General features: G+C 41.1%; 1 protein-coding gene across 7 annotated transcripts in view; it reads left to right on the forward strand.

Annotated features, from left to right (window-relative positions):
• NCAPG2 (non-SMC condensin II complex subunit G2) overlaps window positions 1–16,747 on the forward strand; it is a 51,206-nt gene that overhangs the window by 16,383 nt on the left and 18,076 nt on the right. For all 7 annotated transcript variants that reach the window (XM_081163505.1, XM_081163506.1, XM_081163511.1 and 4 more), the window contains exons 14-24: window positions 725–947; window positions 1,566–1,669; window positions 3,093–3,266; window positions 7,890–7,960; window positions 8,145–8,298; window positions 8,539–8,712; window positions 9,659–9,772; window positions 9,876–10,019; window positions 11,026–11,125; window positions 13,179–13,363; window positions 16,133–16,279. In XM_081163505.1, coding sequence (XP_081019631.1) covers window positions 725–947; window positions 1,566–1,669; window positions 3,093–3,266; window positions 7,890–7,960; window positions 8,145–8,298; window positions 8,539–8,712; window positions 9,659–9,772; window positions 9,876–10,019; window positions 11,026–11,125; window positions 13,179–13,363; window positions 16,133–16,279 — 1,590 coding nt within the window. The remainder of the gene's footprint in view (window positions 1–724; window positions 948–1,565; window positions 1,670–3,092; window positions 3,267–7,889; window positions 7,961–8,144; window positions 8,299–8,538; window positions 8,713–9,658; window positions 9,773–9,875; window positions 10,020–11,025; window positions 11,126–13,178; window positions 13,364–16,132; window positions 16,280–16,747) is intronic.

The following is a 16,747-nucleotide window of genomic DNA, read 5'->3' on the forward strand; positions in this document are numbered from 1 at the left end:
TTTAGCATCCATAGTCTTGCTTAGATAAATGGAGTCTCTTTATTGGCACTTCTGCACCTATGGGAGGAAGAACAGGCACATGGCCCATTCCTAATGGTGCTGAGATGAGGGAAGAGAGAAGAGATAAAAGGGAAGAAATATCCAAATAGCTGTTCAGCTGTGATACAGGTTTCCCATTTTCAACCTGCTGCAAAAAAGCATTTTCATACTCATGCAGGTGCATTGAGACCAGCGTGTGTACAATAACTGCATGAATAAGATCTTCTGCTCCCTGCTCTGTTTTTAACCCCAGTAGTGTGCCCGGAACTGCCACAATAACGATGTGGCATTCTGTTCCCAGAAGCCTTATCTGGATGCAGACAGAGGTAGATAACAAGGTGTGATACAGCACAAGGACAAGTTGGAAGAGGGCTAGTTGATTTTAACATTGTCTTTTTACATTGTTGGAGCCTGCATAGGTTTGTGGGAACAATTTGTAACCTTTATGGTAAAGGACGGGTAAGAAATAATAATAGTATTGACTAGCAGAAATGCTGAAAGGTTGAAGCTGTGATGATCCAGGGGGGGATTTGTAAAGGAATGTTTTGAATAGAGATTTTAGAAAAAACATCATGTAAAAAAAGGCAAAATGGGATTATTAGATAATGTAATCATGATAACTTTTTTCTTTTTCTTCCTCTTCCTCACCTCCACACTGCCCTGCTCCAAATTCCTCACAAATCAGTTCTGGAAAATCTGTCCTATAGAACATCTCTTAACTCGCCTTGAGATTGATTCACGGCCTGTGTCCCGGCGCATAGTAAATCTCCTGTTCAGCTCTTTCATGCCCATCGATCAACCGGAAGAAGTGTGGTGTGAGCGCTGTGTCACACTAATCCAAATGAACCCAGCAGCGGCTAGAAAGTTCTACCAGTATGCTTATGAGTACACCAGCCCAACCAACATAGGTAAAGTTCTGGAGAGCTAATGGCTTGGTTTATAATAAAGAATCTATTAGCAAAAGTACTGTGTAGTAGCTCTTACTGTAAATGCTCGTAGGCCAGTAGCTGCTTCTGAAAATTCTGTGCCAAATTATAAATGCCGGGAAGGGAGAGAGAGAGAGACCTATATGGGGTTTTTATTCTTATTGCTACCTTTTATATGCATGCATTATGTATCTACTTGGCTTATTTATTTTTAAATGGAGATCGTACTTAACTCCCTCCTCAGTGCATAGCCATTGAGTGATACAGGGTGTTAACTTCAGCCACATTTAAATAATTTATTTTTATTATATATTAAAATATATAGCCATGAAGATGCTCAAGGCCATTTACAAATCAATTAAAAACACTAGCAAGAAATAGAATGAATAAAATATTAAGCTCTAAGCAGCACCGTGTTTTATCATTAAACTGTTTTCATTTTTATCTTTTGTTTACATTGAAGACTTTAAATGTTTAAATTTGCTCTCTTTTTTTTTGAATGTAAGTAATGATTCGGTTGACTGTTTGCTGCCCACTACTTTAAATTGTTCCTGTTTCACACTATCTTTCACAATTGCACGCTTTGTTCTTTAATTTTAGCTAAATTGATGCTTACCATTCAGAGCTGTTTGAACGCCTGTATCCGGCAGGGATTAAAAGCATCTGACAGCGATGATGAAGACAGTGAGAAAGAGAACATGAGTGTAAGAATGCAACGCAAAGTTTCTAAGATAAAAATGCTAATTAGGAGAATAAGAAGTGGTCTATGTACTTGGCTCAGTATTGTCTACACTGCCCAGTAGTGGCTTTCCATGGTTTCAGACAGGGTGTTCCCAGCCAGGGATTGTACTTGGGACCTCAGCCTTTCTTCTGTCTTGCTCTTTGGGCCAAAATATAGAGGACAACTGTTCACTGTTTCACTTACCAAGAGTGTTCCTTGGTGCTTGATGTGGGATGTGATGTTCCCCAGTTGCAGCACAGCTGCTGAACCAAGGTTTGGCTTAGTGTGTTGTCCAAACCTAGAAAACTGGTTAGTAGGACAGACCAGAAAGGAGCAAAGCAGCTGCAAGTTCCTATCTAGGAGCCAGCACACTGTCCCAGTAGGCTATGTTTGCCCTACTGTGGAACCAGGCCTATGTGAGGTGTGTTCACTCTGTACCATATTGATTATTACTTGGACTGTCAACACCTGAACCAGATTTAAACTATAATTTCATTCTAGCAGCTAAATTTCTGGCAGCTAACCCATAAACTGCTACAATGTTTGAATCTAGGCCAGTGGTGGCCAAACTTGGCCCTCCAGATGTTTTGGGACTACAACTCCCATCACCCCTAGCTAACAGAACCAGTGGTCAGGGATGATGGGAATTGTAGTCCCAAAACATCTGGAGGGCCGAGTTTGGCCACCACTGGTCTAGGCATTTTCTAAAGTAAAAAATAAATTCATAAGAAGTATTACTTGGGTTGGGAGCTGCCCAGAGTGGATGGGGTATATTTTTTTTTAATTTTAATTTTAATTTTTATTATTATTTATTATTATTTATTATTATTGTTATTACTGTGTTTTCTTTAGGCTTTCTTTTGCAGTCTCTGGAAAGGCTTGCTTTGAAATGCTGGTTTCCCTTGCTCTACCTGCCCCCGCATTCATTTTTCAGGGTCCTCATCTTGTTTCTGTATCTCCAGCTTCTATCAATGCCTACCAGCCCTGACGCCTATGTTCTCCTAGCACTGTTGGTGGCAGTATGCGTCTGAATGTCAGTCGCTGGGGATCACAAGTTGGGAGAGAACTGTTGCTCTCAGGTCTTGCTTTTGGTATTCCCATATGTATCTGGTTGGCCAGTGTGAGAACAGAATGCTGGACTAGACGGCCATGGGCATGATCCAACGGGTTCTTCTTATAAACAGTTAATGTTCATTTCCCCCTTGATTCCTGGAACACTGGCCCTCTCAGATAATGGGAAACTTCTAAAATTGCTTTCTTTCTAAAATCTCTGACGACTTCTGTTGTATTAACATATACATGAGTTCAAGAAGGCCCGTTCCATTTTTTAAAAAGCCTATAAGCCTAATTTGAGATGCACTGTGCAAGAGAAATTGCATAATAATCCTCACATGTTTACATTTCAGGTGCCACATAATGTGTTGTCAGTTGATGACATACCTTCCATGGCAGGCTTACTTGAAATAATTGTAATTCTGTGGAGAAGCATTCAAAAACCACTTAATCGTAACGAAGGAGCCAAAAACCATATTGTCCGAAAATTTGCTTCTGTGCTATCTGAATATTTAAAAGTATTTAAGGTAAGTTCTCCTGTGAGGTACACTTTAAAATTCCTATAGATGTATTGGATGCAAAGGTTTCATTCTGTTTGTGGAAAGGGTACAATTACAAACAGAACAGCCCCCTTGAACTCCAACTTACAGTAACACTTATCTCCCAAGCTTTATTCTGTGGCCCCTTGTCCCTCAGTAGGTATAGGCGAAAGAATGCAAAGGTATTAAAAACAGAAAGAAGGAACTTGTTTGGGTTTTTGTGTAGAGGGAATACAGTGGGAATAAGAGAATTCTGTGAAGTACAAGACAATCAGTTCATCGTCATTGTAATAATTATTATTACTATTATGAATTACATTTGTATACCACCCTTCATCCAGGGATCCTAGGGTGGTTCATAACAGATCATTAGATTGAAGAACTGCAGTACTGTCGAGAATCCAGCTCGACATCAGTAAGAAAATCAGTAAGAAATCAGTCTCACACCAAGATGACTTGAAGAAAAAGCTTTGGCTTCAGCCGTAACGTTTATTGTGTGCAGTAAAAAGTAGATCATCCTCCCTCCTCCAGCACTGCGCTTGCTCTGCCTGGTACTCAAAGGTACCAAATCAAAGGAATGTAACCTTGCTTTTGCCCACAGACAAAGAGAGTGTTATGCTACGTGAGCCAATCATTAGTCTAGCATGATGTGTTCACGTGCTCATCAAGCTCTTAACAATATCTCGTGCTGTAAAATCACTCTGCAATAATAAGAACTCTGCTCATGCTCTTATGTACAAGCAATCATTTTCCCACATGCCCTCTTTTCTTGTTTATATTATAAGAGGAAATCTTAATCAGAATCGCAATCCCATTACCTAAGCGTTTATATTCTGCAACATAAATTCCCCTTGTAACCCTTGTGGTGGGCCTTGGTCGAAACCACCATGCAGTACATTGGGAAATCAAAGAAAGCAAGCATTGAATACATAATAAAACCAACAATACATGCAATTACAATCAATAATAAATTTCTTAACCATAATCCATTAAGTAACCAAGAAAATAACCAATCCCATGGATCAAAACCTTCAGGCGGATTCAAAGGATTATGGGTTATCATTTGTTCCATATAATCAATAATAGCAGAAATATTGGTTGATTGATCAGTTATATACATACAACAATGAGAATGAATTAAGGCATAAATTCCACCTTTAGAGGCAAGGATTACATTTAAAGCATAAAAAGTTTATAAAGCAACTTCTCTCATTTCTGCCTTTTTTTTTTTTTTTTTTGGTTAATTATTTTTAAAACAAAGATGATAGAATTAAAAACAAAGCTTCGGTCCAATTTGCCACAGAATAACCATAAATCAGATTGAAGCAAACATGTAGATTTACTGCTCTTTCTCATCCAGTTGAACCAAACATAAAAATCTCTACACGCAGCTTGTTGTTCATAGGTCATGTAGGTTGTGACATTATTAACTGAGACTTTCGGTCTATCACTCATAGTGGTAACATTAAAAAAAACAAGAAGATCCATTAACATACTCATAGGTCCAATTACAATATGGATAATAACCTAAAAATTTATTTCTATTATGATTGAAACGAAAACAATAAGGCACTATTTTTACAAGTAAAAAAAAAACACAGGGAATAAACTTATGCGATTGTCCTTCATATTATTGCTAATCTTAAATGAAGCATTTACTGGAATGCTAGAATACCACCACCAAAAAAGGCTCAAAGCTTTGAGAAGCTTTTTTTAAAATCATTTTTCTCAGCAGCTAAAAAGCACTAGCCAAGCATATTCCGCTTGCTGTAACTAAAAAGATTGCAACAAGGTCGAGAACAGAGCCCATTGTCTTCGCAAGGCTTGCCAAAGAACCACACCGCAACCCGCCTTCTGTCCGGGAACCATGCCAAAGCACAAAAATGAAACAACTGGAACACACTGAAATTCCCTCACCCCTCCCTTGCCAAGAGTCCACAATAGTTCCAAGACAGCCCTCTGTACATGCTCAGGGGAACACATCATAAGGCAGGACTCCTGAGGGAGGAGAAAAAAAAAAATATCTGGGGGGTAAAATCTAAGTGATGCCAATAAGGATGAGAATGGTAAATTATTCCAATGGCTGTTTCCGAGCAACCTGCGTGATATTTCATGGCTCGATTATTGGCATGTAAAAACCATAATCCAGAAGAAGTCACACAACCATTTCTGCAGATACAGGAGCCCATTTGCTGTAAATAAGTCTGATGTATTGCTCCTTGTACTGCTGGATCCTTATGTCCTTTAAGGGCAGAAAATAGTGGAGACAAAGTGGAGGTGGGCAGGTCCAAATAACTCTTTATCCAATTCAGCTGTCCAAGAATTTGTTGTAAATCCACCAGTTTAAGATGATCAGGGAACTGTAGTTGAGGCGTAACTGGAATGGCTGCAGATGCTGGCAGCTTGTGTCCCAGGCACGTAATAGGTAAGGTCCGCTGGATTTTTTCCTTAGCCACTGTCAATCCAACAGGTTTTATCCTTTGCAGGATTTTGGGACACGGCAGAGGACAAGGCCGTGGCTAGCAGATGAGCTTCGTGCATCTCAGTGCCCACTGACTGGCAGGCTTTAAGCATATCAGCAATGGCTATATTTGATGTTGTCATCAAAGGGCACAGTGCTTGCTTATGGTCCTCATTTGCAAGCTGGCGTACAGTCAGTTCTTGTGCTGCCAGGTCCTGAACTTGCCGCTTGAAGGTATTGTACAAGCGATCAACAAATTGTCCATAGGGCTTTGCAGGGCCCTGTCTGATGCTTCCCAATTGGCCATTGCGCTCATTCCTGTCATCAGGGACAGAGGCCAGAGCCTCTTGGGCTGAGGCTGTGGTGGCTGCCCAATACATAGGATCAAGGACCAACTGTTCGGCAACAGTAAGAAAATTGCCTCCTCCCGTCAGCCCATCGAGAACATCAGTTTGGGTCAGCATGACGGGGGCTGGGGGTGCAGGAGCAATCACAGGAAAGAGATTTGGAGTATCAGCATCAAAAGGCAGCAATGGAGCAGCAGTACAAAGAGTCTCTTCTTGGAGAGGAGTGGAAATGGGGGGTGCTGAATGCGAAGAATGCAGGGGAGGGACGACAGGAGCCGAAGGAGAAAAAATGTCTGCCTGTTTGGGAGGCTGATAAGATGGTGCTTCTGAAGGCAGCATGAGGACTGGGAGGGGGGGCAAAGGAGCTGAAGCAGCGGCCAGGAGGAGATTTGTAGGAGTTAGGCTTGAGATAGCCTTATAAACCTTACAGCAGGCATGCAAAACTTTGACATCAATCTGAGGATGGTTTTGGAAAAATTGTCCTATCTTTTCCCAGTCTTTTAAACTATAATTCCCATGCTGAGGAAACCAGGGACAGTGAATATCCAATGCTTCTATAAGAGACACGATATCAGCATCTGAGACAAGAAGGCTGTTGCTGGCCAAAAGAGATTTAAGGTCTTCAAAAAACTTTTTCTGTGGTGGAGAGAGAGACTGCCCCATAATGGCAAAAGAAAAGGGGGGGGGTTGGGAGCACTCACCAGGGATCCACTAGGTGGATGAACGACGCGTCTGCAGCCCTTGCCGGGCGAGATGAGTGCTGATAAGTCCTTAACGTAGTCCAGAATCACATACACGGGGTACCAAGGGAGCACTCACCGGGATCCATAGCGGATGAAAGACGCGTGGTGAGCGCTGAACAATGAGAAACAACGTGGAGTCCGAAGGTAGTCACACGGGGCACCAATTGTCGAGAATCCAGCTCGACATCAGTAAGAAAATCAGTAAGAAATCAGTCTCACACCAAGATGACTTGAAGAAAAAGCTTTGGCTTCAGCCGTAACGTTTATTGTGTGCAGTAAAAAGTAGATCATCCTCCCTCCTCCAGCACTGCGCTTGCTCTGCCTGGTACTCAAAGGTACCAAATCAAAGGAATGTAACCTTGCTTTTGCCCACAGACAAAGAGAGTGTTATGCTACGTGAGCCAATCATTAGTCTAGCATGATGTGTTCACGTGCTCATCAAGCTCTTAACAATATCTCGTGCTGTAAAATCACTCTGCAATAATAAGAACTCTGCTCATGCTCTTATGTACAAGCAATCATTTTCCCACACAGTACATTCATCCAACATCCTGTAGATAAGAGAAAGGGTTGGAAATATTGCAGATGTGTTGTTATTGGTCTGCCTCTGTATTTGCTTTAAGACATTAAATCATAACGTCGCTGTAACTTTAAATGCATGGATGCTCTTTCCATATATATATATATATAAATGTATTCATATGGAATGTTTGTCATTCATATATCTCAATGATCAGAGATTCTTTTTATTCAGCGCTGTTCAAAAGTGTAAAAAATGCACTGGGAAGTACAACAGTAAACATATGCAAGCCAAATGTACATCAGCATTGCTAGATTATATTTGTAGCACAGTCTAGGCAGACCAAACTTGTGGCAGTCAAGTATACAAGGTGTATCAATATGAATCAGGCTTAATAATTCTTGACCTGACTTTGAGAATCTTAATGAATTAGGAACTTGCTGTGAAAATGGAGGGGCACCATTTGGTTCTCTTTGTAAGTGGCCTTGTTTACCAAATGTTTAGAAATTCCTTATTAGACTGTTCTTTGTTTCAACCTAGGATGATCGTTGTGTGTCACCAATAATTGTCCTTGCATCTTTCATGACTCCTGCTGCTATTCCTACATTCAGGTATTTATGTATTTAGCTATAGTTGCAAATGTGGATAGAAACTTTTCCTGTCAACTGTGTGCCATGCAGATTTGATTCTAGTAAGGATATTTTGATCCATAGGCATGTTGAAAAGTTGTGTGGGCTTTTGAGGTAACCTTATGTGCTTAAATGGCTAACGTGCCATGTTTGCATTTGTTTCTAGTTGTGGTGTGGTCTCTAAACTGAAGAATCTGGAAAATGGTGCCACTGAAAACAAATACTCTTCCCTGCTTGACTGTCTGTGTCGTTGGGGGAAAGTGGGACACATTCTTGAATTAATCTGTGACTGGATGACTGCTGAACCAGCTGGAAGAGAGGTGTGTTAAAAGTCTGGCTTTGAAACTCGGCAGAGCAAAGAGTATATTGTTAATGTAATGTTTGAAATACTGTACTATGTTAAAAAAGAAAATAATAAAAATTTTATTTAAAAAATAGTTGGGCTTTGAATGCATTGCCTTATGCACCTTTTGTAGATGGATCATTGCTTTAGTTAACATTTTAAAATGACATCTTCCTACTGTTTAAATATAAAGGAGCTCTTTTCTCTTTGTATTTAGAGTAATGGCACTTCCGAACGGCGAGTACGTATCCAGGAGACACATGAGTCGAAACCAGAATTGGCGCTTGATTATATGGAGTATTTGCTGACTCATTACATGAATCGGGAATGTCTCCTGTCACTCCCCAAAGAGAACCTGGACCATCTTTTGAAAGCTCTTGAAGCTGCAAAGGTTAGATTTCACTCTTCCACAGTACTGTATGACAATCTGAATTAATGCCAGCAAGTAACATATAAGGTTTTCTGCTGTTATCTGCCTTGTGGATATCTTTCTCTGCTCCATAATCATCCAGTAAACCTTTGAAGCAACTTATTCCAACAAAATGTAGCCTTTATATGTTGTCTAAGAGTTTATATTTTATTGTGGGTCAAATTGATGTAAAAATCTTCATCTCTGTTCAGAATGTATACATAGTGTTATCAGGCTATGTCAGTTCAGATTAACATTGCTTGATAATATTGGTCAAAGATTCCCAAAAGATAAATGATATATGATAATTATACTTCTGTTCTTCTATATTTGCTCCAACCTAGAACCTTTGCATTTGCAAGGTGCAGCAGGATTGTGCAGATTACTTAATACAGAAACTACCATGAGAAAGATCTTGACTACAGTGATGTGTTTGTATTTCCTCACAAGCACAAGTCTTTTTGTCTCTTATTGTGCAACCTCTGTAATAAAATGGAACAGTTTGAACAGGATGATGCAGTGCATGCTAATATATGCTTGCTGGAGCGACACTTAAACTAGGTTAAAGTGGGCAATGTGGCAATATGCCAGATGGGCGATACTCACCATTTACTTCAGGTGCATGGATTAACATTTTATTTGAGGGTGAGCATCCAGTGCATCATCAGAATTGGGTAGCTAGGTTGCCTAGGGTAATTTTCTCAATAGAATGAACAATTAGCCTCTTTTGTATTCGTTTATGGTTCATGTTGTCAGTTCTGGGGATCGTTCTAGCTTCACACTATTTTGCTTATGTGTGTGATGGCGAGGAATGTAAACCCCGCCTAAGATGTGAATTACCTGTACTCATAAATATCCTCCACTCCTCAAAATCTCTGTGCAGGATGTTCAGATTGTTTTCTTCCTAAGTATGATTTTTACATTTCAGGATGTTCTAGGCTCTTCTAGTAGAGGATCTGATGCAAGGCCTCCCTTTTACCCTGCAACTGCACTGAGAGCCTTCAGTCTGTATTGCAGATTAAATATACATCTTCAGTATAAGGTACTGTCATGTCAAGAGTTGCTCTGCGTTTGAGCAGCAATAGCTCTCAGAATCTGAATATATTATATCACATATTTGTGTGCTTCTGTTTTCATCTTAACAGTTTGCCTCTGAAGGGCAGGAGTACCTGTCAGCTTTGGAGAAAGCAGGAGCTTGGATAGAAAGTAGCATTCTGCCTGCTTTTGAAATAGATGAACAGGAAGGGAACATAGAGCAGCCCAATGAAACCTCTCAGCTGGTGGTTCAGGTAAAATGTATGTGCATGTTGTGGGGGTTTTCTCATGTATTTTGAATTAGTGCAGTACCTCACACTGGCTCAATTGAGACCTCACACCAGAGAAACACAGGTGCAGTCCATAATTTAGAGCTGCTTGTGCTCACCTATGATTTGTTTCCTTTTACTTTATTATATTTTCATCTCGCTCTTCCAAGATACTTACGGTTGCTTCACTTACTCTTCTTTTCCTTAGCTGTGTGCTCTTGTTTATGTGGTGCAACAGCCTTAAGAGGTAGACTAACTGCCATGCCTATGGTTTGTCAATTTGTACAGAAACTTGTTCAAACCATGGCCTTAGACTGATTTGCTGACTGGCTTTCAGACCATGAGATGTCAGATCAGATGCCATGAAAAATCATAGCTAAGCTTCCTTAACTGTGGTTTGATGTCTAATATTGATTGCAGGATCATTTTGTCATTCATTTTTGGTTTTTACAAGGCTGAGCTCCTCAAGAGTTGTGCTAGTAACAGCCAGTGGAACAAAGGACTGTAGATGCTAAATCCTTCAAAGAACTCTTCTGCTATTTACTTAGGAAATGCGTGATAAAACATGAGTCTGGCTTCTTAAGAAACATGTAATTTTAATATTAGCTAATGGGATGATTAAATAAACTCCTTATGTCTATAAAATAACTGCCCTTCAGTTATTCTGCTTGAAGGGTAGCACTGTAAAGTTTGTTTATTCACCTATAAAAGTTGATCCAATAGCAAGCGCTTATTTACTCTTCTTTTGGATTAAAACTGTAAAAAATGAGCTGACATTATGGAATAGTGGATTTTTAAAAAATTAATAACGACAAAAATGTTTAACAGAAATTTTAAAAATTAAATGTATTTCCTAGCTTGCTAACAACTTGTCATCCATTTCCTAATCTCAAGCATGCTTTAATCTCAATAACTGCTTAATAACTGCATCTAAATATTAAATACTGGTCATGCACAAAAATCTTAATATATTTCAACTTTTCAAATGTAGAATTACCTGACAGTTTGCAAAGATGTTATAGCTGTTGGCCTTGGTGATTCAGAATTTCAAGCACACCTTTTGAACTTGACCATTGTCATCATACACACAGGTATGTTTCTGGCTAATTAACGCTGCCTTTTATTTTGTGTGGTTAAGATACATTGTTTGGCCCATAAGCCTTTAAAACATGACAAGGATTCCACATTTCCAAAATTAAAATTTGTGAAACTATGTACTTTAAACGTTGTGTATACACATGCATACACAGACACACACACCAGTATGCAAGGTAAACATACAAAGTAGATCCCAGAGAAGAGAAAATTAGCAACACTGGAAAAAACATATATTGTGTAATAAAATGCATATTTATAAGGGTTGCATCCGAAGCCATCTGTGGACAAGTAGAACTTTACCTTCCTCTCCTCTTCCATGCAACCCTCACAATCTTCTTTGAGGTGCTGCAAGAGGAAGGAGAGAAGTCTAATTCATATAGTGGGGCTTCACATCATGAAGTTTGTTTGTACAATACTGGATTCTGTCCAAATGGTATAAATTGTAGTAAGACATTGTTGATACAAGTAGGTTTCTGTACGCAGTAATAACAAATAAGTTATATGATGACTGTGCAATTCAGCTGTTGATACTAAAATGAATTTTATAAATGCTGTTCTAGAAAGTACTAGTTCCAGAGGTGGGCCTGAACTGCATATTGTGCAAGCAGTTAGATAGCAGTGACGTGTCTCTGATGCAGAGAACAAAGCAAATCCAGCACAGATACTATAATCATAGTTCAATGATTACCCTACAGGATATACCTAGTAAGATATTGCTCTTTACTTCACCAAAATACCTCCTTTTCTGAGTGCATTAATTGGATAGTAAAGCCATAGAGCCAAAACAGTTCCTCTCCTGTATTAGAAATGGGGGTCCTTTTTCAGTGTGAAAGCCGCATTGCCTTCTGGACAGCCTTCCATGGACCACGGGTCAGTTGTAGGCAGAGTAACAAATGTCAATTTTACCTTCGGTAGAGTAGGCTAGTTTCTACACCCACTCACATGCCCCTCTCTAAGCAAGAGCTTTTATCTGAGTTCATGGACACATTTCAGTTGGGCAAAAATGCTTGGCCAGGCCACTGAGGGCGTATGGCCTAAGGAGACAGATTCTGAGTGCCAGAGAGAGAGGCTTGGAGAGCCACAGTCATTCTCCAACCCTGAGGCTCCTCACTTCTGTCCTTTATTATTATGATGTCCACAGTGTCTATGCAGCAGCCTCGACTCTGTTGATGCACATAATTGGCAGCTTCACTATATGCTCTTCTGAATATATCATTAAGTTGTCACTTGGGCAGCCCTTTGTTTCAGGCTAAGAAAGCCTATTCTTGAGTAGTCTTTGGCTGTCTTTGTTTCTGGATGAATAGGCATTCTGTGTGCACATGTGCAAGAAACCAGGTAGGACACATGGCATCCATGGCATGGGTGGAAAGAGACATGATGGGGATATAGGTCAAATCCTGTTTTGCTACCTTGCAGAAAAAGAGTGTGCATAGGGTACTGTAACTTCATATGGGAGCTAAACTGGTGAGGAATGCCTGTGACATTGATGTGGTTTAGTGGTTAGAGTGTCTGAGTAGGACCTAGGAAGCCAAGGTTCAAATACCCACTCAGCCATAGAATCGTAGAATTGTAGAGTTGGAAGGGACCCTGAGGGCCATCTAGTCCAACCCCTTGCAATGCAGAAATTCTGCCCACAGCTGTCCCTGGATGGGCTCAAACCAGCAACCTTCTGGTTAACAGCCAGATACACTGACTCATTGTGCCACAGGCTCCCTGGATACCATGAAGCTTTCTGGGTGACCTTGGGCCAGTCACTGCCTCTCAGCCTAACATAGTATCTCACAGGGTTGTTGTAGGGATTAAATGGGAGAAGGGCAGAACCATGTACCTTACCTTGAGTGCCTTGGAGAAAAAGGTGAGATATACATGCAATAAATAAATTAATTAAATCAATAAATATTGAAAGATCATAGGATCCTCCAGGAATTAATTGGCCATTAGACAGACAGACAGACAGACAGACAGACAAACAGACAGTTATATGGGGTGGCATAGCATAGCTTAAACTCTGAATTCTGATAGTTAATTCAGTTTTTCTTTGCTTAGACAGAGGCTATGTCTGCATTCCAATGATACTTGGTATCCTGAGAGAGATGGTTGAAGCTTCTTTAGCCCATAATACTGATAGCAGTGACTGGGAAGAGCTTCTTGACAATGTTCAGAAGATGTTCCAGAAGATTCTAGAATGTATGGCACTGAGACTCAGAAGACAGCGTGAAGAAGGAATCCAGGTATTTGTTGCATATGAAGTTGGCCAGCTTGTTTCTTGCCAAATGAATGACTTATTCTATCTACAATTATTGGGGAGTGAAACCTTTAAGGTGATGTGAACACTTTTCCGTTTGACAATCACGGCTGTATTGGCCAGGCATGGCTATTGCTCACGAAAGAGTATAGATACCATAACTTGGGAGAATAGCCTCCAAAGAAATAGGGGGTATTGATTTTTCTCTATAGCAAGGAAATGTGTGTCCCTTTGATGCCTACTTTTACTCTTAAACCAACTTTTAAAAAATGAAAGGCAAGAGCTCATAAAAAGAAACACAGAGAAACACACCAGTTAAAAGGAAGAAGTAACAGTATACCGTATTTTTCCTCCTATAGGGCGCACCGGCCCATAGGACGCACCTCGTTTTTTTGGGGGGGGGGTGAATAAGAAAAAAATATTCCCCCCCCCCTGCCGCGGCTGCCGCCCCAAGCCTTACGCACACCTGCACGGGGCACCCTCCGGAGGGCTCCCCGTGCTTCGGGCGACAGGCTGCCGCCCCAAGCCTCGCGCGCTCGGCGGGACCTCCTGCCGGGCGCGCAAGGCTTGCGGACACTCGCCCGAAGCACGGGGAGCCCTCCGGAGGGCTCCCCGTGCTTCGGGCGACAGGCTGCCGCCCCAAGCCTCGCGCGCTCGGCGGGACCTCCTGCCGGGCGCGCAAAGCTTGCGGACACTCGCTGGGGCTGCAGGCTGCTGCCTGCAAGCCTTGTGAGCCCTCGGGAACTCCCGCCAGGCTTGCAAGGCTTGCGGATAGCTTCCTGAAGCCTGGAGAGCGAGAGGGGTCGGTGCGCACCAATGCCTCTCGCTCTCCAGGCTTCAGCGAAAGCCTGCATTCGCCCCATAGGACGCACACACATTTCCCCTTCATTTTTGGAGGGGAAAAAGTGCGTCCTATGGGGCGAAAAATACGGTACATTTTATATATACCAACAATCTGCCCAGACAAGCAAAATTACTGCTTGATGAAGGGATAAAGTGGTCATTAGTTTTCATAGCAGGCTTTTCAATAGCTTTCATAGAAGTTGGTGCCATGATTTCTCCCCTGTGTCTCTGATGAAGGGCTTGCCTGAAATTCAGTGCTGGTACAAGTGTGAAAGGATGATGGACTAGCTTAAGTAGTGTCTTCAAGCTTTGTATGCCACTATTCCGAAGCTGTTTCCTTATAGCAACCTTGCCAGAAATGTGTTACCTCCACTTTCACTGCTACTTGACTCCTATACAGTATTTCCATTTCGTAGTGAGGCTGTTTAATCCCTTTGTCAGCATTAATTCTTAGTTTCAGTTTCATAAGGATTCATGACCCTGTTTCTTCTTGAGCCTTTTAACACTCTTTATATTGGAAAAATAATTCTGCACAGACTATTGGAACTGGGCTGTTGATCACGATTTGGGTTGTTTCTAAGCAGCAAAGAATTGGAGCACGTTAATTAATTTTACTGTTCTAAGATTTGTGTCATAGTACCAACATGGGAAAGTGCATGTACTTCCTTCCATCCTCCACTTTCTCAAACGATCTAGTGATGCGGCACTGCTTGCATGGGCTGGCTGGAACTGGGTGCGAGACTTGTTCCCTCTTCCACATGAAAGTAGGCAGATCACCTTCAATGCTCTTTGTAGACTGCTGTTACTGGGTACATGTTTTTAAGATGCTACGACTTTCATGAAGATTTTCTCTGCTCTGAGTTGTGCAGCTCTGCCCAAATGATTAAACTCCTGAAAACAGACTCATAACTCTTGTTCTCTCTGAAAGTGTTATCCTTGAGAAATCTAAATCTGTTTATTCAAAGGGCTGTTTATGACTTCTAAAGCCTGACTTCTAAAGCTTAGGCCCAGGACCACATTCTGCCATGCAAACCCGCCCGCGTTCTGACACCTTCAGGGGAAGCCCTTCTCTTGATCCTGCCACCCTCACAGGGATATTTGGTAGTGGCTGCTCTCAGACTCTGAAACTCCCATCCTAGAGAAGCTAGACTGACTCTCTTGTTCTGCTGGCAAGTTCCAAGTTCCAAGACTGTTTTATTGCAACAGCCTTTAAATAGTGATGTGCTTTTTTTACTATCTGCATTTTAATTACTTTTTAACTACAGTGGTAAAGGTAAAGGGACCCCTGACCATTAGGTCCAGTTGTGACCGACTCTGGGGTTGCGGCGCTCATCTCGCTTTATTTGCCGAGGGAGCTGGCGTTTGTCCGCAGACAGCTTCCGGGTCATGTTGCCAGCATGACTAAGCCGCTTCTGGCGAACCAGAGCAGCCATGGAAACGCCGTTTACCTTCCCACTGGAGTGGTATCTATTTATCTACTTGCACTTTGTGCTTTTGAACTGCTAGGTTGGCAGGAAACTACAGTGGTACCTCAGGTTAAGTACTTAATTCGTTCCGGAGGTCCGTTCTTAACCTGAAACTGTTCTTAACTTGAAGCACCACTTTAGCTAATGGGGCCTCCTGCTGCCGCTGCGCCGCCGGAGCACGATTTCTGTTCTCATCCTGAAGCAAAGTTCTTAACCTGAAGCACTATTCCTGGGTTAGTGGAGTCTGTAACCTGAAGCATATGTAACCTGAAGTGTATGTAACTCGAGGTACCACTGTACTGTATTACCTTCTATACGTTTGTCTTCTGTATTTTATTTGTATTTTAATTTGTGTACACTGTTTTTTGTGTTCCAGTCTGGGGAATATGTGGATATAAATAAACAGAATTATAATATAATATAAAACTATTTTTTATTTGTTCTAGTTCATTCATTCTGTTCAGGAGCCTCTTCGAGAATTTGTACATGTGGTTCAGTGTTCTGCTTTGACTTGTCCAGCTGTTCACCATGGAGTCCTTTCTTCTCTGCTTGCTGCAACAGTAGTCGAGACAGGCTACACCTTGCAACACAAGGTACAAGGCTTTGTTTTGCTTTCTTTCTGAAAATGCTCTGTAAGCATGAAGGGAAAGGGAGGTATCAAGTGATCATGCACAGGTTTATTAGTGAATTGGTGCTGAGAAATATTTTTTGTACTAACTTGTATACTCAGTGTATTTTATAAAAAGAATGTCACCATAAATCCAAGTTCTTATTCTTGTGAATATAAATTGCTTGCTGTTGCACTTTTTATTACAGCTATAAAACTGGTTCATTTTTATTGTCTAATAACCTTACCATAAATTTATTATTGTTGGAGAAACTGGCTTGTCTTCAGTTTTTGGAAGAGTTTAGATATAACAACAAAAATCCAGTGCCAGTTAACAAACTACCTTTCATTTATCTTGAATAATGCTACTTTTTTATTTTACCTATCTTATATACAGTTGATGGTCTAGAGTGGTGACTAATCTGTGACCCTCCAGATGTTGTAGCTTGCCTCA

The sequence above is a fragment of the Podarcis bocagei genome, assembly GCF_964188305.1.
Source record: "Podarcis bocagei genome assembly, chromosome: 12".
Classification (NCBI taxonomy): Eukaryota; Metazoa; Chordata; class Lepidosauria; order Squamata; family Lacertidae; genus Podarcis; species Podarcis bocagei.